At 51.9% G+C, this 25,470-nt stretch overlaps 2 protein-coding genes across 4 annotated transcripts in view; one reads left to right on the top strand and one right to left on the bottom strand.

Annotated features, from left to right (window-relative positions):
- The window catches only part of FDFT1 (farnesyl-diphosphate farnesyltransferase 1), a 35,744-nt gene extending 29,187 nt beyond the window's left edge, over positions 1–6,557 (top strand). For all 3 annotated transcript variants that reach the window (XM_059372138.1, XM_059372134.1, XM_059372133.1), the window contains one exon: positions 1,816–6,557. In XM_059372138.1, the coding sequence (XP_059228121.1) occupies positions 1,816–2,037 (222 nt within the window). In that variant the 3' untranslated portion in view covers positions 2,038–6,557. The remainder of the gene's footprint in view (positions 1–1,815) is intronic.
- On the bottom strand, positions 6,125–25,243 carry CTSB (cathepsin B). Its single transcript, XM_059372143.1, has 10 exons — positions 25,116–25,243; positions 13,186–13,336; positions 12,183–12,268; positions 11,317–11,431; positions 10,529–10,647; positions 9,600–9,685; positions 9,187–9,330; positions 8,546–8,662; positions 7,494–7,622; positions 6,125–7,071 (listed from the first exon to the last, which is right to left on the bottom strand). Exons 2-10 carry the CDS (start codon positions 13,309–13,311, stop codon positions 6,974–6,976), a joined length of 1,020 nt encoding a protein of 339 aa, XP_059228126.1. The 5' UTR covers positions 13,312–13,336; positions 25,116–25,243; the 3' UTR covers positions 6,125–6,973.
- Between the last annotated feature and the right edge of the window lie 227 nt (positions 25,244–25,470).

The raw sequence follows: 25,470 nt of genomic DNA, 5'->3' as shown, positions 1-25,470 counted from the left end.
AGTATTAGATATTAGATATTATTTGCATATTTCTGTAGGCTTTTTTTTTTTTAATTAAGTGAGCTCTGTGCCCATTATGGGGCCTAAACTAATAACCTCAAGATCAAGAGTCACATGCTCTCCCCACTAGCTAGCCAGGTGCCCCTGTAGGACGTATTCTTTTATTTTCTTGTTATTCTAGATTGTAGCTATGCCCTTTTGGTGGAGAGGTAGGAGGCTGGCAAGAATATAATATATGGAATATATTCTTGCCAGGAAAAAAAATACCTATTATATAATGAGAATTTTGGGAAAAATTTATTTAAAAATACGCCTGCTCTGTCATCTTCCTTCTCTTTGCCTCCGTCTCGGCTCAGATCCTTGTTACTTCCCACCTGCATCGTCTCTTATCTGCTCTGTCAGTTTGAGTCAGTGGCCGTTTGAGCAGGGCCTCCTGTGTGCCAGGCACGGAGCTGGGCTGGAGGCAGAAAGACCAGTAAGATGTGGTTCCTTTGAGACTTGCAATCAGGGAGACTCATAGCTGAATTCAGTGTTAATTGAGAAGGTAGGAGTATGTGCAGGAGGGGGCATGTGACCCAACCTGGGGGTTCAGGCAGGTTTTTTTTTCTTTCTTTCTTTTTTTTTTTTTTTTTAAGATTTTGTGTATTTATGTGAGAGAGAGCGAGCGAGAGAGCATGAGATAGGGGAGGGTCAGAGGAAGAAACAGAGTCCCCCGCTGAGCAGGGAGTCCCATGCTGAACTTGATCCTGGGACTCCAGGATCATGACCTGAGCCCATAGAGCAGAGCTCAACCAAATGAGCCTCCTGGTGCCCCAGGGCAGGTTTCTAGAAGACTTAACACCTAATTTGAGACTTGGGCAGCAGATAAGAGTTGGCCAGGTATCAGAGCGTCACAAGGGCATTCTGGGGGTTGTGGGGGGATGGTGTGAGCGAAGAGGGGAACAGAAGCGTGTAGAGTATCACGTGAGTTGTTCCAGGTGGGCAGCGGCAGATGAAGCTGAAGAGGTTCAGTGGGCCCAGGTCATGGGTGGCCTTGTGCTCCATGTCCCAGAGCTCACACCTCACTCAGCAGCCCATGGGGAGCCAGTGGGGGTGTCAAGCAGAGGTTTCCATTTCTTTGGTGACGGTGTGGCAAGCAGGTGAATGGACTTCAGGATTCAGTAGAGTCAGAGCTCAGTTTGGAGGCTGGTCATAGCTCAGATGAGAGGCATCGAGGCCTCAGCTTAAGCTGTAGTTGGAAGCATGGACATGAGGCCTGGATTCAGCAAATGCTCTGGAGAGTTGCGGAGGGAGTAGGAGGGCCAGGAGGCACCGAGAGAGGGTTCTGGGAGGACTACTCTGGCTCCCAGCTTCTGCTCTCAATTTTCCTTGTCCAGCCTGTGGTCCACACCACAGATTCCATCTTGTCTGGCTGCGTCTGCCCTGTCTTTTCAGTGGCCTTTTCGCTGCTGTGTGAGCAGAGCTGTCAAACCCTGCTGACATTCCCAGGCTCCACTGCCCCCCCCCCCCCATGCCCGGCTCTGTGTGAGGCCCAGGGAGGTGCAGCTCTATGCGGTGGCTCCCCGGGGGCAGGGACTTCCTGGTGCTCTCGAGGACAGGCTGCAGGACAATACAGGCCTCCATGGACAGTCCTGCCGTATTAGTGGAGTGACTTTAAGTTATTCCTTCCGTGTTCTCTGAGCCTGTTTGCTCATTGGTAAGAGGGACATAAAATGTCCCTTTGTAGGGTTATTGTAAGAAGTAAATACAGAAGGTGTTTATAAAGTTCCTAGGACTCATGAAGTGGCACTTATAATTTTCTCCTTTCTTTGGCAGATTTATCATAGAATCCCCAGCTCAGACCCATCTTCTGGTAAAACCAGGCAGATCATCTCCACCATCAGGACCCAGAATCTTCCTAATTGTCAGCTGATCTCCCGAAGTCACTACTCCCCTCTTTACCTGTCATTTGTCATGCTGTTGGCTGCCCTGAGCTGGCAGTACCTGAGCACGCTGTCCCAGGTCACAGAAGACTATGTGCAGACTGGAGAACACTGATTGGGTCTTAGTCTGGAAGCTCAAGTTCACCATGAAATGGATTGGCCTTTTCTTCAAGGAGAAGGATATTGGTACCCCTTGTCCTCCCCCTTTTCCCTCCTGCTTCAATCCCTGAAAGAACTCTGTGGACTTGGGACTTTTAGGAACTGTGACGTACAGTCAAGAAGCTAAGAATAAAAGGGAAGGCTACCTCACCCTCAGCAAGCAGGCCCTTGTGCACAGTGCTCCCCTCTACGCACCGTGGCCGGCAGCAGAGGGCCCCTCACTGCAGGTCAGGGGACATGGTGGCCTATGGGGCTGCTGAGAGATCTTACTTAGTGTGAATCCTAGCTAGAATTATAATTAAATGTATTTAATTTGAAGCAACCTTGGAATATATGTCCTTGTACAAAGTGAAGTGATTTTTCTTGGTTGGGTTCCCATTTTTCTCATTTTGTTTCCTTCAGTTGATTTGAATGTAGTAGACATCCATCTTTGTGGGTCTAGGCAATGGCCCCAGGTTTCCTAAGAATGCAGACTGTCTTCTGCTCATGAAGGCTAAGGACTGACTGCGGGGGGTTCTGGAATCGCTTCCTGGTTTAAAAGGAGGTTAGCTTTCAGAAAGAAACTGCAGGATTGCTTTGGGCACCATCGTAGAAGACTGGCCTCCAGTTAAGGCTGACTTTTTAAGTAGACATCATATCTCAAGATGTGTTTGTAATAAACAACTGAATTGCTTTGCATTTGTTGAGGGCAGCTCATTTGAAAGCCTGGGTGCACGTGGCAAATAAGAACACAAGAATGAAGTTAGTGATGGAGGGACATGGCCCCATGGAGCCAGCCAGAGCAGGACCAGGAAGAAGGATCCAACTGCCTGGGCTCTGCTGTGCCCGCTGGAAGTGAGCGTGTGGCAGCCTAGCCGCCTCTGCCCGCTTGTGACCCGCACTCCCTCTGCCGGCCTGCTCTCACTTTGGCCAACTCTGCTAGCTGCATGCAGAAATCTTAACCATATCCAGGTTTTATGTGGTTTTTTTTTTGTCTTTTGTTTCTTTTTTAAAAAGTCACCAGTTTATACATGGAGGTCTCAAGATAGGCAAGATGGGTTTTCACTTGGTGGGCTGGAAAGCCAAAGGGCATTTAGCCTCATTCTTCTAGCATCACTGTCTGCCTTTAGCCCCACACAGGCCAACGGGGTGTGAGGCACGCTCCTCCAGTGACTTACTGCGAATCTCGGCCTGGGCCGGGGAGGACACGGTCCCTTCAAAGGGTGTTTGGAAAAGCCCCCCAAGCTGAGGAATCACTGGTGTGGGGCATGAAAGTACTTTCTGGAAGCCATTCATGCTCTCGGTGTATGTAGCCTGCCCTTATGCAGTCCATTGTGTGTGGTTGTTTAATCATGGAAGCTGGGGGTTTTCCCTGGCAGGAATGCCGGCCTCTGGTGATTATACACATACACCAATTTCCTCCTTGTCCTCGGCTGCCACCAGACACAGTGGCTTAGTTTTAGTACATGGCACCTGCAGTGAACTGGTTCACTTGAGGTCCTGGACAAACTTGTCACCATGCTGAAGTCAGGCACTTGCGACACGGAGTACAGCTCTGAGCTGGGCTCCTAGCAATTTAAGCATCAGAACTTGGTTTCAGATTCCAAGGTAGGTGGTTTCTACACATCATTTCTACACAGAAATGATGGATGAGTTCTCTACAGCCTGTGTAGGACAGAGGACAACCTGGTAGAGTCATGGTCTGAGGTGGTTGTACTGGAAGGTTTCTCTCCCAGCTCAGTGATGACCTGTGGGACTTTCTGAGCTTCTAAATGGTTTAGAAGACCTAGGCCCCTCCCAGCTACAGAGTTATGTGACTTTTACTATCACTGACTTGTGCAAAGTCTTAGCTCTTGTGCCCGCTCCTGGGTGCTTTGGAAGATCATTTTCCTTCTAGAGTTCTCTATCAAAATTGCCGGGTAAAATACAGGATGACCAGTTCAACTAGAGTTTGACACCCTAGTTTTTGTTTTGTTTTGTTTTAGTATAATTATGTTGCAAAATTATTGCACAGGATGTATTTCTACTAAAAAATTATTTGATCTGAAATTTAAATCTGATTGAGCATCCTTTGTTTTTGTTGAATCTGGCAACCCCATCCTCCGCTCCACACTTTAAATCAATCATATATATTTATCTTTGGCCTCTAGTCTACTTGATTTTTACTTACAGAGGAATATTTTAGCTTTCCCCAGAGTATCTGACACATCTGAATCAGGGCTCTAAATTTAAAAACTCCGTTACAATGGACAGGAGTAGAAGCCTGCTCTGCACTTTTTTTTTTTTTTTTTTTTTAAAGATTTTATTTATTTGACAGAGATCACAAGTAGGCAGAGAGCCCGATGTGGGGTTCAATCCCAGGACCCTGGGATCATGACCCGAGCCGAAGGCAGAGGTTTTAACTCACTGAGCCACCCAGGCGCCCCGTTTTGGGAGCTTCTAAGGCTCCAGATAGACCTGCACACATGCACACCCATCTCTGTTTGGGGAAGTGCTTGGAGCAATTACTGGGAAGCCCGATTCTGTCTGAACCATTTCTGTGGGGCTAGCATGCACGTGTGTGTTGGGGGAGGAGAGGAGGCTAGCCATTTTGTTAATTAATCTTAGCAGTTTGGGAAGCAGAGCTCTAAAGCTGTGGTTCTCCCAACTTAAGCATCCAAACTACCTGAAGGTCCCAGATTGCTAGGACAGTTTGTATCTCAAACCCCGAAGCATTTTTAACAAGTTCTCAGGTGATACAAATGCTGGTCAGGAGCCCAGTTTGAGAACCATTGCTCTAAGGCCTTACTTTTCAAACTTTAATGAACATGTGAACCAGCAGGAGTCTTGTTAAATTGCAGGGGCAGATTCAGAGCTCTGGCCCAAATTCCACATTCTAAGGTGCTAGGTGTCGGCCCTGCTTTTGGTCTGAAGCACAGCTATCTGACACATTTTCAGAGTGGAAAAGCAACTATGTGCCCAAGCTTCGAAGTCTAAACTATACCCACACCCTCTTCTGGGTCATGAACAAAAAGGCACGGTGCCTTCCATTGATTGAATACCTCGTTCCAACAGGCACCCGAGAAAAGCATACCACTTGATGAACTGAGGTGACAGGTTGGTCAATGAGGTAATTTGAGGTTTATTTAAGTATTGACATTGATCCCAATCCTAAACAAACATTGCTGGTTTTGTTTTCTAACAAAGGCTCCTAAGCCAAGCGTGCAGACGCCTTGTGGTTCATCTGGGTCCTTGCTGTCCATGTCCCCTGGCTTCCTGGCTGAGCGCAGGGTGGACATGGGGCCATCCAACTGTTCGGGCGCAGGTTGAATCTGTCAGAACTACACTGAGGTTATGAATGTCTTCCAGTTGAAAATTTAAGAATAAAGTGATTGCAAAGTTGTGACTTTGGCCTTTGTATTATGCTAGGTTTCACAGATTTTTAAAATTTTTCATTTAATTCCGGCTTAGTTTCTGATCCCTAACTTCTAATTTCAATCAGAAGTCAAACATCCCATGCTTTTGAACTAGTCTGGTCCTCAGCGGGGAAAGAAGTTAGGTACTGACGTGCCAGTGGGATGGGAGTAATTTCTTCTAGTTTCCTGTTCCCTGAAACACTAGTATACTTCACTGCTTGGGATTCTTAACCAGCAACAGAACCCAGAGACACGGGAACTCAGAACAGGACACACAGGCTCTGCTTCCACCCCGTCCCAACATCAGCAGGGCCCAGGGCAACCTGGCTCTCCACTAGGACAGCTGGCTTCCAGCATCACCCACACGCCATGCTTGTGTGAGTCCCCACATGGGTTACTGCTGGCTTGGGGCTGGTACAAAACGGACTACAACTATGTTCTTAGCTCTTGAAATTAAGCAGGGGCACAAATCATTGGAGCCTGAGACAGTTTAAGGGATGAATTGTAGAGCAGGGCTGATGAAAGTGACAGGAAATGACGACGAGAGAAACTGGTTTGAGGCAGGAGTTCCCTGGTTTGAGTTTCAAGGACACCTGGATCCAGGAAGACGGGATTCTGCAGGGTAAGAACGGACGGACCGCGGCATCCCACCAGAACACAGACTTCACGTTAAGGGAGAAAACGTTTAATTGGCACAGTCATTCCTTTCCTGATTAAATTAACAGTGAAGCAGTGATTTTTACAGTTAAAGCTGGTTTCTCCCCAATGAGTGTCACTGTTAGGCTGGGAGGCCAGTCCACTCACGCCCCGCCGGTGGTACTGGAGGGACACAGTCTGTGAAGCGAGGACAGCTCTCCCAGCTGTTCCTCTTTCATTCACATGATCAGCTGAGGTGCACACAAAATAAAGTGTTTATTTAAAAAGGAATCATGCCAAGGACAAGACCAGAGGGTCTTTGCAGCAGCACCGCAAAGCTCATGAGATGCAGGTGCCCTGGGAGAATGGCTTTCTCCCAGGGCTGGCCCACTGGTTTTCTTTTCAACCCAGCCCACAGCTAGCGAGCTACTTGCTTAGAAGTACCCCTGCTGGTAGGGGACTGGTCTTGTTAGGGACTCCACTTTCCATTCCTCTGGAAAGCCTAACAGACCTCTGGGTCTCGGTCTGGCTTCTTGGTGAGTGTGGCCGGGGAGGACGCGGGGGCAGCAGGCACTATGCGCAGCACTAGTCTAGGGGGAGAAGGACTCACTTTGCTTGCTGTTGGTCTAGGTGTGCACGGGGACTGCAGTCCACCCAACGGGCTGGGAGGTAGCCAGGCCTTGGATGTGTCTCCTTGGAAGACGGCTCTGACAGTAGACACGAGGTTTGGCCCAATCCCTCAGGCCCTGTCTAAAACCTCTTGTATCATATCTGAACTCAAAAGAATAAAAGATATTCCTACCCTCCATCTCCTCACCAGCCCAACTGGCTATATTTAGGGAAACAGTGCCCCAGGGCTGGCAGAACTAATCCCACAGCACATTAGATCTTTTTCCAGTACTGGTCAGTGCATGGAATACCAGCCACAATTTCTGATTCAATTCCACAGTGATCCTGTCCTCTGAGGATTTTAAAGAAGCCTGGAAAACAAAAATGATATGCCTTAATAGTGTGCTAAGTTACGAGTCTTGCCAACATACTCCAGGAAGACCCAGGAGCAAGAGACACCAGCCTAGCCAGAAAGCAGTCACCAAACTAGCCCCAAGGTGTTCTCCCAACCTGTTCTGTTCACCCAGCAGCCCAGCTCTAACCCCACTACCATGTGACCCCACATAAGCAAGCACTGCATCCCAGGCATGGGGAACTGTGAGGGACAAGCACCTCAAAGCCATGGCCTGACCCCTACCACCCCTGCTCGGCATCAGCGTCTGCCCTCATGGCAAGGGAAGCCCCGGGAGGTCACTGCTGAGCCCCAGGCCCAGTGTTTGGAGCAGAGCAGGACAGGATGACCACCCCATCCTGGCCCACACATCCTGTGAGCAGGCAGGGGGCTGCCACTCACCATTGTCGCCCCAGTCCGTGTTCCAGGAGTTGCCCACCAGCCAGTAGGGTGTGCCATTCTCCACTCCCCAGCCCAGGATGCGGACAGCGTGGCCTCCCATCATTTCTCCAGTGACGTGCTGGTACACACCTGAGAAAAGGACAGCCCGTTCAGGCAGAGACCGGGCTGCTGCCTCACTTCCCAGAGCATCCCTCCAACCCGGCTGGCCCACCACGCCCTCCCAAACAAGGTTATAGAGAATGCCCTGATGTTCTCTCAGAAGGCTCCAGCGGCTTACACGATGTGGGGCAATGATCTCAATAGGTTTTTGAAAGCCCAATGCCCAAATATGTTGAGTAAACGTTAAAGTGGAGTCCAACAAAATGTGCTCATTGCTTGCCTTGAAAACTGAAGTTATAAATTTTAATTTGAGTAGTAAATTTAATGTTACCATCCAATTCCAGTTACCCATTCTACATGCTAGGTCTCCAGGTGAGGATTTATTTGTCAAAAGGGTTCTGTAACTTAAGTTTTAAGGTTCTGTCCTGGGCAGCATCCTGCAGAGGCGAAGTGAGAGGGAGGCCAGGGTGGTGGCAGGCGATGCTGACAGAGAAAGCTACAGGGCCTGTGCAGCAGGTGATCCCCACACTGGTGAATCCCTCTGTCAAACTGGAAATGCACCCTTTTAAATTATAGGGAGGGACAACTCTTAAAAACAGCTGCTTTATAATCTTGTCTTCCAGAATTATCTCCCTTTATCCAATGGTGTTCCCTAACCGTGGATAATGCTGAAATATTTGAGCAGGCAGAATGGAGACAGCTGGGCCAGCCACACACTGTGCCAGAGTAGGGGGGTTTCTAAGGCAGCCCTCAGGCCAGGGGCATCGGGATCTCCAGGGTGAATCCCCACAGCCTCACGCAAAGCCAGGTGCTTCCTGTTCCACCGTCCACGCGGAGCATGGTCTGGGACTTCGCCAGCACAATTCGAGTTCTTCCTCCCTGATCTAGTCATGTTGGTTCCCTGGAACCCACACCTCCCCTGCCCCGCTGCCATCAGGGGGGCCAACACGCACCAGATTTGTACATCAGGAAGTCAGAATACACGGAGAAGGCCGCCTCTACCGGGCCGTTCTTGTAGATCTCCGCCATGATCTCCTTCTCGCTACTGGACACGCTGTAGGAACTGCATCCTGGCAAATGAACCAGCAGAGTGGGTGTGAGGCGTGCCCCCCGCGGTGCCGTCTTCAGCTCTTCACTGACTTACGGGGAGCCGCCAGGTGAAGCCTGCATTTGGGCTCTCACCCAGACCTCATGGAAGGCTTCCCTGGGGAGGAATGAAGGATGGCCCCGGACCCTGAAGGGGAGATGTGGGAGAGCACAGCTCCGCAGTGGGAGGGCCAGGGAGCATGAGACCCTGGGAGAAGGACGGAGCGGTGCTCTGAAGGTTCTAGGCCTGATCACTCCCCTGTAAAACGAGGGGTCTGGTCCCTCCAACCCTAAGGGTCTGTGACTGACGCAACAGAGATCCTGGGGCTGGAGACAGGCAGAAAATACAGTGTGCTGCTCCCTCTGACGACGTCATGACCTTTCCTTCTCCCTCCTGTGTTCCTGGCTCCAAGGGTCAACCGCCCAGGCCTCTCCCTTCCTCTGGCTCAGGAAGGGTGTCAGCGGGTCCCTGGCCCCAGGGTGCTGGGCAGCTTGGGCCCCACCTTACCATAGTGCTTGTCTTCCTTGTAGGACGGGGTGTAGCCGGGCTCACAGATCTTGCTGCACTTGGGGGTATCCCCCTCCCCTGTGCATGGGGGCCGGGAGCCATTCACGTGGTGCTCACAGGGAGGGATGGAGTAGGGTCTGCAGCCTGCGGGGGCCCAGCGGAAAGGAAGAATCAGCTGAGAGTCTCTTCAGAAGCCCCTTGAGGGCAAAACTGCAGCAATGGTAACGGGGTCGGATGTGCAGCACTGACACTTGCTAATTCTGCCCTGGAGGGGACTGCCTCCGATTCCTCCTGGATTTTTCCACCTCCCGACCTCAACTCTCAATCCTCACTTTATAATGCAAGCAGAGACCATTCTTACTCATGGCTTAGAAAATCCACTGGTCAGGTATGGGCTGGCGGCAGACACTCACCGACATGCGAGTCATAGAGGCCACCGGAAACCAAGCCTTTTTTTGTCCAGAAGTTCCAAGCTTCAGCAGGAAAGCCCCCGTTACAGCTAAGGAAAGAGCCACTTATTAAATTCACTGTGCGAGAACTTCTAAGCTGTTTCCAGACCACACTGCCTGCTGCCTAAGACCCCAGGGTCCCTTACGGATCCACCAATGCCTTCGGCAGCTGGCCTAAAAGTTCTCCTGGGTCCCAACCAAGCCCACTTCACCCACCCTGGGGGTCACTTCTTCCAGGGAATCTCCCCAGCTCCCAGACCCACCCACCACCATCCTCAAAGAGACAGAAGGACCCTCGCATTCAGGTCTACCCTGAACCAGGCTGTCACACGGATTCTAAGCACACTGCAATTCCCTGGTGTTTTAATAGAAAAAATGCTAATGCCGGAGACCAGGTTAACTGGAAGGAGAGGAGGCTGGACACTTATTTTACTCCCAGGTATTCCTAATCCGCAGTCATATCTGAGAACCACAGCTGTAAAACCAAAGCCAGTCGGCAGAAAGACAGGCACCCATGCTGGGAAATCAGTTTCTGCAACCAAGCTGGGAGCCCATCATCCCTCATTACAGAAACCAGGTGCCAGGGTTCTTACATTTCCATGATCAAGGAGAGACAACAAGGAAAACAAGCAGGCTGGAGATCAGAAATGTCCCCACATATCCTGAGACCATGTCTGTTGTGCCGGGACGCACCACCCACACCCCAGGCAGGGTCAGCCTGGCTGTAGGCAGCTCCTGGAAGGCAGCAGTCCCACCGGGGCCTGCTTCCAGACTCCCCCAGCCCCCAAGCTGTCCCAGCAGAGGGCTGTTATTGGACTTGGAATACCACTCCTGCACTCACGGAGGCTACAGCCTGGGGGCTCCCATGGTGGGAGGGGCCGGGACTGACTCACCCGTCCCCACACTGGTCACCACAGCAGGTGAGCATGTCCTCAGCAGACACCTCCACGCTGACGTGCCCATTGGTGCGGATGCAGATTCGGTCTGAAATGGCTTCCACGGCCCCAAACGCCTGCAGGAATGAGCCCCGCCCGGGTGAGCTGCAGTCCTGGGCTGTGGGCTCTGCCAGGCACCACGTCGGAGGACCACAGTGAACCCCGCAGACCTTCCTGGTGGCTGGTCTCCCCCAGTGTCAGTGAGGGTCCTGGCACTCAAGTTTGTCTCTAAAGCGGGAGGCCAATCCGCCCCAAATCTCCACCTGCACACTCAGTTCACTTCTGAGATGTGGTTTTTGTTAACATAAAGCAGCTCACACGGGACGATTACTATATGATTTTACCAACAGGAGGCAGCTCAACTGGTCAGTAAGAGACGGAAAACAGATGGTTCAATGTACACCAAGTGCACTTTACCACAGTTTGAAACAAAATTAAGACAGCTCACTGACACAGAGGGGTACTTCATGGAGCAGAGCAGGGCTCCAAACTGCTGTATTTGCTGACGGCCTTGGGACAGCGTGTCAGAGAAGTAAGAATAGCTTTCCCACTGACACACGGGCCACCGGTTCTTCCACCTCGTCTTTGCAATAACTCATGACCACAGGTATCATCATGATTTGTATGTCGACAGAAACAGACATGCAGAAAGTTTCTATAACTTGCCTAGTCACCTGGTGGTCTGGTCTGACACCTGCCCTCCCACCCCCCATGGCTCGGGCCCCTCCCAGCCAACAGGGCCTCACCCAGCAGGACCCGCAGGAGCCCTGGTCCCGGATCTCTTTGATGGTCGGGCAGTTAGGCCACTGCTCCCGGGAATCGAAGCTTTCAGGCAGAATCATGTTCTCGGCAAACCAAAGTCTAGATAAAGGAAGACCTCCGTGACAAACTCGCATCTTACAACTCTCCCCCATCTGGCAGATGTTAGCGCCTGCCACCTGGGAGGGAAGGCACGGGGAAGCCAAAGGTGACATCTGTGGGCACGTCCCCTGGGAACTTTATACAACCAAACCAGGAACTTTACCATTTAGCACATCTCGTTCCCTGTGTTTCTTGCTAGTCTTATTTATGGGATATTTTTCAGGAGTTCGGCCACAGGATCTACATAACTGTGTTTCTTACTTCCCTCACTACCCCCTTGGGTCTGCCCAGGGTCCCCACAACGTTTTTAGCATCTTTGCCATTGCGTGATGTCCCGTAACTATTCCAACCATATTGTTAGGTATTTCTAATGCTTCCTACAAGAGTAGTATCTACTGCAAAATGCCCATTACAGAGTTCTCTAGGAAAAATGGAACACTGACGGCAGATCAGATAGCTTTTCTCAGATTCTCCTTCAATTCCTAAAGACTAGATCTGCTAGGTCATACACGGCAGACCTGGGGGCCTGCCCACTGGGTTCTGAGACATGTGGAGAAGCGCAGTGGGAAATACGGCACTGGGGGCTGAGCCCTGTCAGGCAATCTCGCAGCTCCGAGGGAAGGGACACCTCCAGATGCCAAGGAGGACTTCTTACTCCCTCTTTCTCGCAGTCCCAAACCAACCCCTGCTGTTCCTAGGGCAGTGGGGCAGGTATGGCCAGCATATCCATCCCCAGGTAGCAGACACTCACCTCTGGGGCGGCTTTGGCCCACCCAGGAAGGTGCCACACAGCTTCTTCAGGTAGCTCTGGTCCACATTGTGGAAGTTGTGTCCAGCCTGCAGGACAGCCACAGCAGTCAACAGAGGCAGTGTGCAGGGGTGGGGTGCATGAAGGCCTGACAGGGCCAGGGGTCCTGTTCAGCTCAGGAGAGCAAGGGGGTTTGGGGGACTGCAAAAGAAATCTGTTTCCCCAAATTCATGTTGAAACCTAAACCTCAAGGTGATGGTACCTAGAGGTAGGGCCTTCAGGAGGTGATTAGGTCACGAAGCTGGAGACTTGGTGAATGGGGTTAGTGCCCCAACAGGAGCTGTGAGAGCTGGCTCCACCCACTAAGTGAGGCACTCCCCTAGAACCCAGCCATGCTGGCACCCTGCAAATGTACTTCCAGCCTCCAGAATGGTAAGCAATTGCACTTCTATTTATGAAGCACCCTATCAGTGGTATTCTGTTACAGCTGCGTGGACAGCCTCGGACAGGCACCCTGCACAGCAAGCAAGGCCCTGCCCCAAGGGAGTCACCCAAGGGGCACGCAGCTCCCAGACCACTGGGTATCTCATCGGATCTGCTACACTTGCTGAGGTCCACAGAGACCCTCTATAGCCCTGAACATGGCTCATTCTTTATTCCTGTAGCCCCACGCCCCAGGGCTGGGCAAAAGCAGGGAGCCACCTGATGGGTCTTAACAACTACCAGGATTGGGGGGGGGGGGGTGTCCAGGGTCTTCCCGGCTGTGAGCACTTCCAAAGCTCGTTTACTCCCATGCACCACTGTGTGCATGCACACACAGCACGGGGCAGGGGGGAGGCGCAGGGAGAAGGTTAGCATGGTCTGGAGTGGCTATGACTCTCAATCAGCCCCACTCTGGGACAGACCATCCCACGGCTGCAGCTGCAGCCACCACCCTTGGGAGGCAGAATGCATCAAATGAACCCCTGGGGGAGGGGCATGCACAGAAGCGGTCCCCACAGCTCACCTTCCACGTAGTGTTCTGTTTGTTAACATAGTGGACCAGCTCATCCGACAGCGGCTGGAAAGGCGGCCTTCTCTGGGCACTGGTCAGCACCACCAGGCAGCTAAGGGTGGCCAAGAGCTGCCACATTTTGGAAGCTGGATCTTCGATTCACCTAGAAAAGACAAGACATCAGGATGCTCCAAGCGCGTAACGTACACGAGGGGGCTGTCTCAGGCAGCAGGGCTCTGAGGCCAGACACAACCCAGGGGTTGAAAGACCCGTGTTCTCTTCCCGGCTCCACCATGTGCCCTCTTCTGTTCCTCAGCGTCCTTCTCTGTGAAGCCTGGGTGTGGGGGCAGAGAAACCTCAAAGACCCACAGCGCCCATGAGCTCCCAGGCCCCGTCTCACCACAGACCCCAGCTATGCCCGTAGCACAACGGGCTGTGCTGTGGACTGAATGCGCATCCACCCCAACCCCCACCCAAACTCATGTTGAAATCCTAACCCCAACATGATGGGATTTGGAGATGGGGCTGTTGGGGGTGATTTTCATGAGGATGGGACTAGAGTTCTCACAAGAGACCCCAGAGAGCTCCCTCTCGCCCTCTGCGCCAGGAGCACACAGCAGGAAGGGGGTCATCTGGAAAAGGACCCTCACCTGACAGTGAGACCTCACACTCCCACAGTGTCCCCAACTGAGAAACAAACCAGTGGGGCGAAGACAGGCCGTGTGCACTTCTCCAGATGCCCGGGAGCTGGGAGAGAGCGAGCTGCGGGCAGGGAGGTCCCTCTGCGCTGCAGCCTGGTAACCGGCGTGCTGCTTGGGTCTCCTGGGGTCCCCTGAGCCCATCTCAAGCTGGACTCATGCTCTGAGACAGGGCTGTTCCACTGATGTGCGGCTAGCTGGGGAGCTGTAGGCCCAGGGCCAGCCTGGCCCTCCTGTCCATCAGAACCGAAGGCCCAGGCCACAGGCAGTACCTATGACAACATCTGAACCCCGTCAACAGACCCATATCTTCAGGCTAAAAGGAGTTCGGGGCCCTCCCTGCTACTGCCAAATTGCCCCTTGCTGGGTTTGTCAAACTGGGTTCAAGCCTTTTCCAGGCTAGTGCTCTGAGTGAGTGAACATTCTTAGGTGATTAGGTCCCAAGGGGAGAACCACTAAGATTAGAAAAATGCAGAACAAAATCTATTTCACACGCTACATTTGGGATATAAAACAAGCATAAACAGGGAAACAAGCAAAAACAGGCCAATGAAGCCCAACAGCACCAGGGAGGGAGAGCTAGTCTGGCCAGTGGCAAAAGTCTGGGACTTTCTCTGGTTTTTCCAGTCAGCCAAGGGCTCTGTTTCAAAGACAGTCCTTCCAGGAAGGGAACCCATCACAATATAACCACAGTCCTTAGATCTTAGACTGGCCAGCAAGTCAGGAGACTGGCTCCACCTCTGAATCATGCTCTTAGGCAAGCAGCTCTAAGGAAAGCAAGGAATGTTCCGGGTGCCACAGTCTGTCCTTCCCCCTCCCCCCCCTGCTGGGCCTTGTGGGAGACCCATGTGGGCAGGGGGTTGGGGGGGTGGGGGGGTGGTTTCTTGGGCTGGAAGGGGGAGGGTTTCCTGTCCCTGCCCTCTGGAGCTTCCAGAAGGACCCACCTCCTTCCAGGTCACAACTGGGCCTGCTGCCTCCCACAGTGAATTATAGTTAAAGCAAGATTTAAACCTGACGGCTGCTTAAGCAACAACCCACCCGGGAGGACAGAGGTGTGACAACAGCAAACAGCTCTGGAAAAGAGCAGGAAGAGACGCCTGCCTGCCCCCTGGGGTAGTGGAGATAGTATACAACCCTGCCAGATGCTGGCCAGGAACAGTCTGATCAACAAAACCATTCAGAAGCTTAGATTTTGTGGTACCAGTGGGAGAGGAAAGGCCTGTCTCACGGTATGTGCCCACACCACTGGCTCTGCATTGTGAAAAACATAGGAAGGCCAAATGTTTACACCTGATTTCTCACACGTGGTATGCAGAACAAAGATCTTGAATAAAAACACATTAAGGAAATAAATGCACTTTAAAAACTGTATTATCCAAATGAGAAACACCTATGATTGACAAACAGAATCTTAAAGAGACAGAGCTTGATTACTGAAAATAAAGCCTCTCTTTCTAAGAGAAAAACAAAATAAGATAAAAAGTGGCACACTGACAAAACAGTGCTTCCGTGTGCTTAAAGCTTCATTTCCTCAATATGCAAAAAGTGCTCAACAATCCGAATAAAAACAGAATAGAGAAATGGCAAAAGGACACACAATTAAATTACAGAAAAAGTAGTACAGGGTGCCTGGGTGGCTGAGTTTGTTAAGTGTCTGCCTTTGGCTCAGGTCATGATCCCGGGGTCCTGGGATTGAGCCCCACATGAGGCTCCCTGCTCAGTGGGGAGTCTGCTTTTCCCTCTGCCTCTCTCTGTCTCTCATGAATAAATAAAATCTTTAAAAAAAAAAAAAAACAACAAATAGCCATCAGATATCAAAAGATACGCAAGCACAGGGAAGTACAGATAAAATGAAGGGCATGCAAAGGCTGCGCAGCTGGCCGGTCCCTGGCAGGGTCAGACATGGGCAGGCAGCAATGCTGGGCTGCTGAACCCCGGAGGCAGGCCCAATCACGGAGACGACGGCCAGGACATTTCTATTACTTTTGCAATCTGCATGCCCTCTGACTCAGCAATTTGATATTTAGAAATTAACCCTACTGGCCTCAAATTCGAAGATACAGAACAGATATACAGATGTTTACTGAATATTCTCTGTATGACAAAAGAAACAAAGCAGGTGTCTAATAAAAAAAATAACTGTTAAATTACAGTAAATGATTAACAGAAGACAAAGCAGCCATCAAGAATGAACTAGGTAAAGTGAATCATATTGTCCTGATAAAGTAAAATACGCCCAACACACGCATAAGTGGAAAAAAGCAAGTAGCAGATGAGTCACAGTAAGCGTGTGAGCCCAAGAAGCGACATACATGCCTTTTACCGTTACCACATGTAAAACATCAATAGTGTTAAAAGTAGTATGTGTGGCGGGCAGACTTATTTTTCACTATCCTTTTAAAAAAATTAAATGAACATACTATATTCAAAGTTTGGCTCGTTTAGGAAGAAAAGCAGCTAGGACTACCCAAAACCCTGAGCCCCCAAATGTACTTCCAACTGACTACTGGGCAACAGTGAGGCCTTCTCCTAGTGAGTTTCTGCTCAAAACACTTAACCTTCTCATTTTCAGTGCCTTACGGGGAGGCTGTGGCTCCCATGACCATATCAGGATCCACATGGCCTCTCTCATGGTAGGTAAAGGTCTTGTCGTGTCCTCACACCTCGGAAGGAGCAACGGAGCAGAGGTCTCGCTCATAACATCTTCTGAGCAAAGGAGCAAAGCAGTCGTGTTCCCTTCCTTTATCCTGATACCCCTTATACTCGCTCGGTAGCTTCACGTTTCCTCACGACAGGAGAACCTCATGAATGAACACTGGAGTGTGGCCTCTGGGCACACGGGCCATCAGACCTACGCCAGCAGGGTCAGGCCTGGATGATTAGCCCATTCAAATCACAGTCAGAGGGCTGCCCTCCCTGGCTTCCACCGTGACCCATTAGGGGTCCGGGAATGTGGCAGGGTGCCGGGGCAGCCTCAGGGAAATACTCCCCACAGGTCACAGAGGGGCATCCCACAGTGATCCCTGGGGGCTCTGCCATCTGCTGAGATGTTAAGTCACGAGCAAGTGGGGAAGGGGAGCAATTCATGGTAACTTGGACTTGAAACAAGCTTTCTCTGTTTTTTCTCATGGCAGAGAACAAAGAGGCACCATCCACTTCCCAGTCCGTTTCTGTGCTGAGGGCTGCGCCATGGCGATAGCCAAGTCAACTCCCAAGGCCCGTGAGGCCCCCGCAAGCGAGACTTTCACGCACTTGCCCTTCTTCTCTTGGTTCCACAGGTCCTCCTCCATACTTCCTGTCAACGTCATTCTCCCCATCTTAATCCTGCATCAGGGAGAACCAGGAACCCCAGCAAACTGCAGAGCCATTAGCCTGGAGGTCAGGAGCTCAGCTTGAACCCCTGACTCCAAGCTCCACTAGCACTGGGCACGGGGCTGTGGCTTTGGGAGAAAGTCTGGATTCGTTTCAAGTAGTGAATAGGCTGCTGTGGCTCATGGCCAGGACGAGCACTGGGCTTGGAGTCAGGAGACCTGGGTTCAGATCTTTCCCTTACTGTGCACTCTTGAGTACCAACCTGCACTGAGCCTCAGCTGTAAAAGGGGGCTCATGACTCTTCTTTTTTCCAGGTGGAAGTCAAGAGTGCCATGATGGCACCTGGTCTATAGCAAGAAAGCAACAAAGGGCTGCTCCCTTGGGCACCCTCAACTCCCAGGTCCCACCAGCCACCCTCCTTTTTTCCTCTCCCTGCCCTCTTCGTCCCCACTTCTAGCCTGTGCCAGGTAACTCCCATGGACTCCAGATGTGCCCAGAGTACCTCTATACCACAGTCTGAATTAAAAAACGAGGTTCTAATCTCAATTAACCTCCAACTGGGCTTCCTTTTCTAGAGGTCGAGAGACTGCTGAGCCCAAAGACTGTGAAGTCAGACTTCTCCTGCTAGAAGGGACAGACGCAGATGTTCCATGAGCAGTGGTGACTGTACCCCAGGGAGTGCCCAGCATCTTTCTGCATCTGCAGAATCATGCACAGCGGACCAGCTACAGCAGCTGGCTAATGTGAGCTGTGCGTTCAACAAGCCGGCCTTGGGTCGGTCCTACGGCCTGCGCTTGAAACAGAAGCAGCTTTCGCTTCCCCTCTTTGGGGCAAATACTTCCCTTTTGTCAGTTTTGTGGTTTTTTTTTTTTTTAAATTACAGGACAGAATGAACAGAAAGTCCTTATTCTGTGAGAAAAGACGGGCCCAAACTGGGTAAGAACATTTGGAGTCACCAGACTTGCTTGCAGGGCGTGGATGGGCAGAGGGAACAACTGTGGGCAGATGGTTGGTCCCTCCAAACCTCAGGCAGCTGGCCTTCTTCAGGGAACCTGGGGTGCCACTACATCCCTCTGGCCCTTTGCCAAGCCAATCTCTGGCTATGAAAAAATAGGCTCTGGTACTTCTTCCCTTTCCAGACCCCTATAGCACTCAATGGTTTCTATGGAAGCACAGGCCACTGAAGTTCTGTAGAATGCTGTCATGTGCGAAAGGGGCCTGTGGCCAGCAGATCCTATGAACCCCGCTTACAGCATAATCATTCCCCAGATGACTTTGAAGCCATTCCCGGGACTACGGTGGACCTTGGGGCTCTGGAAGAAGATGGAATGGATGCGGGAGAGGAGCCAATGCTGAGTTGCAGGCTTTGGTCCTGTTATTCCCCAAGGACACGGACCTGCCACCGAGCTTGGTTTTTACCAAAGCTTCCTTTTAAGGTTGTAGAATCCCCGGGGAGACTGGATTCTCAATATGCCCCAAATCTAAGGAGACGGGACACAGGTATGTGAGGTTTCCAAGTAAGCCCAGCAGTGATCTTCTGGGCAATACTGACACAGATGAATGGGTCTCTGGCACGGCTCTCATCCCCTTCTCTGCTCGGCCTTGCCCACTGCTGCTGTTCATACACGGTGGGACCTCCTTCACAGCTGGCTCTAAAGGACCACAGGCTGAGGGCCCCGATTCTGCCCACAGCTGTGGAATAAGGCTATGCCCTGCAGATCAGTAGTGGAGTGCCTGCAGACCAGGGGGCAGGTGGACAGGCAGGAGCGCTGGGAAGATCGAGTGGGACCTGTCTGGAGAACTCGGCTGCAACTTTCTCTCTCACATTCAAGGCAGATGTTCCTGAAGTTTCGGCTGCTTCGGTGTACCACCTACACATCAAAACTACACAGCTCTTCATTTCCTCTGACGGCAACTCGCCCAGCTACGCCTCCGTGCTGGGGCGGCGCCATGGGGGCTGACACCAGCGCCTTCATCTCTGATCACACCAAAGGAGACCTTGCCTTTGAGTCTGAATCACGGCCTTGATGTTTCCTGTTTCTGCTCGTAATGGAAACGTGTCTAACTGCCTCATGGCTTACAATCCTCAAATTAAAAATAACAAAACTAAAAGGGCTCCTCATCGCCATCTGCCTCCTTAGAGCTGTGAGAATAAACGGGCACCAGCTGGCTCTCTGTGGTCTAGAGCCAAACTCCCTGCAGCTGAATGGCCCCCGGGCGACTGCTGTGTGACCCAGAAAGGGCACCCACTGCAGTGAGCCAAAGCTGTGCGGCTCACAGCAAGCCCCAGGGGGACCTGGGGAAGCAGTGAGAGGGCCCCGGCTGGGGGTGCTGGGGTGGGGAGCCTCAGTTGGTTAAGCATCTGCCTTTGGCTCAGGACATGATCCCAGGGTCCTGGGACTGAACCCTGCCTTGGGCTCGTTGCCCAGCAGGGAGTCTGCTTTCTCTTCTTTGCCCACCCCCTCCTTGTGCTCTCTAATAAATAAAATCTTTAAAAAAAAAAAAAAAAAAGGCAGCCTCACCTGCCTCACCCACTTAAACAGTTTAGGTCACTCACAGGTACACCTGCCAACCATCTGTCCCAAAACCAGAGACTAATTCCCACCAGGCTGAGCAGGCCAAGCCAGTCAATCTCCTCTCCCACAGTGCCTGGATACCATCTGGCTACAGTGCCCACAAATGGAACTCTGCTTCAGATCACCCATAGCAGCCCACATCCTGAAAACAAGAAAATTATGACTTTGGTCTTCAAACAATAGACCCCGGGAAGGCCCTGGGCAGGTGAAAATATTCGTATTGTTGAGAAACAAGAATTTGGGCAAAGTTCTGGAAGCTTCTGCTCACAAGCTTTGCTCATGGACTCAGACACGGACTTACTGGGATGCTAAAGGGGGCATTACATTCTCAAGTCTCGGTTTCTAAAACAGGTATATTGCCTGGATTCTGAAGGACATTAGGACTACTTTATACAAGCTGGCGGAAACCCTTGGGAGATTGAAATGAGATCAATGTTCCAGTCCTCCCCAGCTCACAGGAGCACTGCGGCTCTAACTCGATTGCAGGCTAGATCCCATTTCCGGGCTGGCTGGGGGCTCAGAGGGGCGGAGACACTGGCAGTGACAAAAGCAAGCAACTGAAAGACGCTGCCTCCCCAGCTTGGTTCTAGTTCCTCTTGAGGCCCCACGAAGACGAAGACGTATACACCCCACAAGGCTGCTGGGAGACGGAAGGAGATGGTCTTCTTCAAAGTGCCTTCCATGCAGCCTGGTTTGGAGCAGACAGCCAAAGCAATGAACTAACTGCCACCAGGAAATGGCTGTGTCCTCAGTGGTGCGGGAAGCGCACAGCGCTCTACTCACAGGCTGCTCAAGCTGTACCATCCCAGACTAGTTTTTTCTTCCCCCGCCTCAGAAAAATTATGATCACCCTAGTTTTTTTAAAAGATTTTATTTTTTATTTGTCAGAGAGAGAGAGAGAGAGAGCGAGCGCACAAGCAGGGGGAGCAGCAGGCAGAGGCAGAGAGAGAAGCAGGCTCCCCGCTGAGCAAGGAGCCTGGTGCAGGAATGATTCCAGGACCTGAGCAGAAGGCAGTGGCTCAACAGACTGGGCCACACAGGCACCCCCACCCTACTTTTAGCAACACATCCTCAAATAGTGGTTATTTAATTCTACTACCTTGACCAGAAGAACAATGCACTTCCAAGCACCCACAGGGCTCAGTGGAGGAAAAGATGGCTCCCAGCTGATGTCTGACGATGCCTCAGCCCTGGAGTGGCCACAGGCCTGGGCTGGCACCGCCTTCCCAGGTCTTGTGCAAGCCCAGAGGCCGAGTGACTGGTGTATGCATAAGCACACCCCACGCCAGCCCAGGTCAGAGGGTCACGAGGAAGCCCAGCCCCTGCTGGGTCCTTTGGCAGAATAACTGGGTTGTTCTCAGTGTTTGAGACTGGATCAGTTTACTCTTTTGGTGGTACCCATCCCATCCTCCTCCCCTCACCCTTGCTAGTGACTAGGTTATCTTGACGACCAGAGTGAAGTGAGTTAAGAGGCTGGTAGAAACAGATAACACTGGCAGGCAGCTTCCTGGGCACCCCACAGTCCAAAAACAGTAATGCTGGGAAAGGACCTCTGGCTTGCATAGAACTTGTTTTATAGGTGAGAGAAAGTGGTGCCTGAGAAAACAACATGAGCAAGCCCGGAGGAGTGTACCTGGGGAGGGACAGACAATTATGAAGAGTTCAAACTCTAAAACTCCTCCACTATTATTTTAGTGACCTCTGTCATGTCACAAGCTTACAGGAGCCACAGTGTTCTCATCCGCAAAATGGAAGAGTCAAACTGCACTACCCAAAACTCACACGCATTCTGAAAGTTAAAAAAAAAAAAAAAAATTAGAAAAGGTTATCTAATTGCATTAAGTCCAGATATCTGTAAGGATCTAAAGAAAGCTCAGTGAGTTCTAGCTATTAACAAACACATTAAAACTACAAACACAGTCAGCGATTCACAACAAAAATAGAAATCCTCACTCATCAATGATTTCTGAGAGCAAAGAATTATTTGAATTCCTGGTCATCGAAAAGAAAAGAGCAACATCATTACAAGCCCATCAGGTGGGTAAAAATTAAAGTCTAATAATACCCGGTGGTGGTAAATGAGGAAAAGGGACCCTCACCCACGGCTGGCAGTACACAATGGTAAAACTCGGACAGCATTCTATCAGCAAAATAGAAGATGCACACAACTTACGCCCCAGGAGTTAACTGGACTTTTCCTGCTTCTACCCTAGAGAAACTCAGGAGTACCAGAGAGATACCAGGATTTACTGCCAGCGCTGCCTGCCCTGCCTGCCGTAAACAGTGAGAAAGTAAAAACAACCTGCCCCTCAGTAGACACTAGACCTCCATGTATTAAGAATAACGCTCATAAACAGAAACGGGAAAGGATATGAATAGCATAATTACAGTTGCATCACTTTTACTAATATTGTTGGGGACTGATACAAAGTAATAAAAGCACCCCCCAAAAGGTGCAAAAGAATTACAAAGAGACAAGATAGGAGCTACCTGTCCCTCAGGAAGACCAGAAGCAGGCTCTGGGGTGGTCATGAGTCTTGCAGAGCAAACAAGCCAGTACCGGCCTCTGGCCAAGAGCAGCGGTGTCCAAGAGGAAAAGTACTTCCTGGGAACCCCAGGGAAGCCTGGGTTGTGTGAGCCCCAAATGGGGGGAGGGGGGTGGGGATGAGGCTGGAGGGTAAAAATGAGATAGGTTAAGTCTAAATATATACGGGCATTTGATCCCTTGGTGGGATATGAACATGAACAGCCATGGAAAGACCCAGGATTTACTGCCTACCCACCCTTAGGCAGCTTCCAGAAGTGTGCACAGAGCTTAAAACAAGAGGTGATGAAGGTCACGAGACCAGGTGTAGACACTGATGACGGCCTCCCAACATCCACTGAGTACAATACATACCTGCATGTGCCCAACTACATGCATCAACTTGTCAACCCCACCACCTCTCTGCACGTGAGACTGACCCATATGAAAAGTGCCTGATTTCCTTCCTTCTTGATCTAGAAAAATTCCCAGCTCTTACCATCTTTCACATTTTCCTTATGTCAAACTATCTAAAACAGGCAGGAGACACCATGAGCCCTTACTTGGAAATAGCCTAGTCCTATCCTCCCAAGGACAGGGATATTCCACACAACCACAACTTTAAGAAAATCACCCAGCGGGGGCACCTGGGTGGCTCAGTGGGTTAAGCCTCTGCCTTCTGCTCAGGTCATGATCCCAGAATCCTGGGATTGAGCCCCACATCTGGGCTCTCTGCTCAGCAGGAGCCTGCTTCCCCGTCTCTCTCTGCCTGCCTCTCTGCCTACTTGTGATCTCTGTCTGTCAAAAAAATAAAATAAAATCTTTAAAAAAAAAAAAAAAGAAAAGAAAATCACCCAGCGGAGGATCCACAACTCCCCTGAATGTGCTCTCCCTTGCTTCCCAATCCAACTGCCCAACAGGAATACAAAATATCTCTTACTCCTAAAATGTGCTCAACTTCCTACCCCCACGCCCAGGTCCTATAATTGAGGAACGAACCAACCGGTCTCCGAGGAACGCCTCAATTCAAGCTGCTGAATCAGCAGCGCGTGGACAGGTTCATGGGGCCAAAGAGCTTCCACCCTCACCGCCCACCCGACCAGTCCAGAGACAGAGATGTCCTGACCCAACAGCAGGGGAGTTACTGGAGCCAGGGCTGGGCTGGCCTGTGGAGCCCCCAGATAAGGGATCTACACCTTTCCACTGCCGAATGGCAATACCCCAGCTCCGGGACAGATGCCCAAAAAGATTTGAGCAGAAGCTTTCTTCAAGGCACCTTCAACTCTCTCTCTGGGAAAGCCACACAGGGTGTGGGTGTGTGTATGGGGGAGGGGGTACAGCTCAGCCCCTTTCTCTATAAAGTTCAAGGGCTCTAATCACCATCACCAGTGCCAACAGGACACAATTCTCAGGGTGCCTGTCTGGGTCAGTCAGTAGAGCATGTGACTCTTGATCTTACGGTTGTGAGTTCAAACCCCACGGTGGGCACGGAGCCTACTTAAAAACAAAACAAAAAACCGAAACAATTTTCCATTATTTAAGGATGTTATGGAAGAAAAGCAGCCCTTACCCAACCAGACACCCTTCTAAACCTATTCACCTTATCATTCTGAATCTACAGAAACAACGGGATGAATGCATTCCAGCTGCATTTGTGTCTAGTGGAAGCACCTGAAGATCAGTTTTTCTAAGCAAACTAAAGAGGCCAGATCTCCATTTGAACCACTGGGTATGAGGGGCTGGTAGAGGATGTGGGGCCTGGGTTAGTGTCCTTATCCTTGCACAGCCTGTTGGCTTCCTCAGTGCCAGGGGAAGATAATGACTTAGGTCCACTAAGGCAAATGCAATTCATATCTACCTGGGTGGCCTGCTGAGCCCCCACACTGCTGCCTCTCCCAGGACTCCACGGTCATCAACCGAGGGAAGAGGTGGTGCCCCAGGGACTCTGCCCTGCTTTCCCTTCTACCAAACAGTCCTGGGCCTATGAAGGCACAGTCTCCCTTCCAGGACACTCCAGAGGCAGGGAGTGGCATCTTCTCCTTCCACGCCAGCCTCCCAGGGAGAAGGCAACTGGGACTCTCATGCCCTTTACCTAGTTTCCCCCCCCCCCCCCCCCGCTTAAATTTGTCCTCCCATCAGCGGGTTTAACTCATCCTGTGGCCTCCACCCTACTCCACCCAGTTCCAGGTTCCAATTTTCTGGTTTCTATTTCCCGGGGCCCCCAGAATTGTGCATGTGGTTCTGTGTAGAAAGTTGCCCAAGCAAACCCTCTGGAATAAGAAAACACCTGTAGGGAGACACTATTATTTCAGCAATTTCCTGAGGAAACTGAGGCCCCGAAGCTCACAGGGGGCTGGGGAGCTGGATTCCACGCGAAAGTCACCAGGATCCAAGCCAAGCGCTTCCCGCAAGCTCCTCCCCCGGAGCTCCCCCGCAAACTCCTAAGCTCCTCCCCCGCTGTTTCCCAGGCCCGACCCCGGAGCCCGGCAGACCGTGGGGGTCGGGCTGAGCCCACCTGCGGTGGAGAACACAGCCCTAGGAGAGGGGGCCGGCGGGCACCTGCTTTCTGGTCAGAGTCGGGGTGGGTGCCGGGCTGCCCCTCTGGGGTTGTTTTTTGGCTTTTCTCTCCCCAACGACTTTTAGGTGCTTGTGAGCTGCCACCCCTGCCCGCCCCGCTGGGGCAGCCCGAGGGTCCCCCGCCTTCTCGCCCCCCATCCCCGGGGATGCCTCGGGACCGCGCCTGGGCCTGGCTGGGGGCGCAGAGGGGCCCCGGCCTGCCCGTCCCCCTCCAAGGTCACTTCCACCGCGCCCGGGCCGCCCGTCCGCACTCACCGAGCCCCGCAGCCAAGAGCCTGGGCCTGCAGCCTGCGAGCGCGCAGGAGCCGCCGCCACCGCCGCCGATGCCCGAGCAGCCGCCGTAGCTTCCCGGAGCCGGCCCCGGCGCCTATTTACCGCGCCCGGCCCCGCCCTGCGCACCCGGCTGACTCGCCACGTGACGGCTGCGAGCCGGGGTCCGCCCCCCGCCCTCCGCCCGCCGTCCTCCACCCCTCCGCCCCGCCGCCGCCTCCGCTGCGGACTCTGCGCCCGCCTCTGCGTCGCTGCGGGTGGGCCGGGGGCTCCGGGGAAGAGGGGCTCCGAGCCCTGTGGGCGGCCTGCCTTACGGATGGAGGCCAGAAGCAGAGGGGAG

This window comes from Mustela nigripes, chromosome 1 (assembly GCF_022355385.1).
Source record: "Mustela nigripes isolate SB6536 chromosome 1, MUSNIG.SB6536, whole genome shotgun sequence".
Classification (NCBI taxonomy): domain Eukaryota; kingdom Metazoa; phylum Chordata; class Mammalia; order Carnivora; family Mustelidae; genus Mustela; species Mustela nigripes.
Note: the sequence above shows the minus strand (reverse complement) of the source record. Positions and strands in the feature narration are given on the sequence as shown.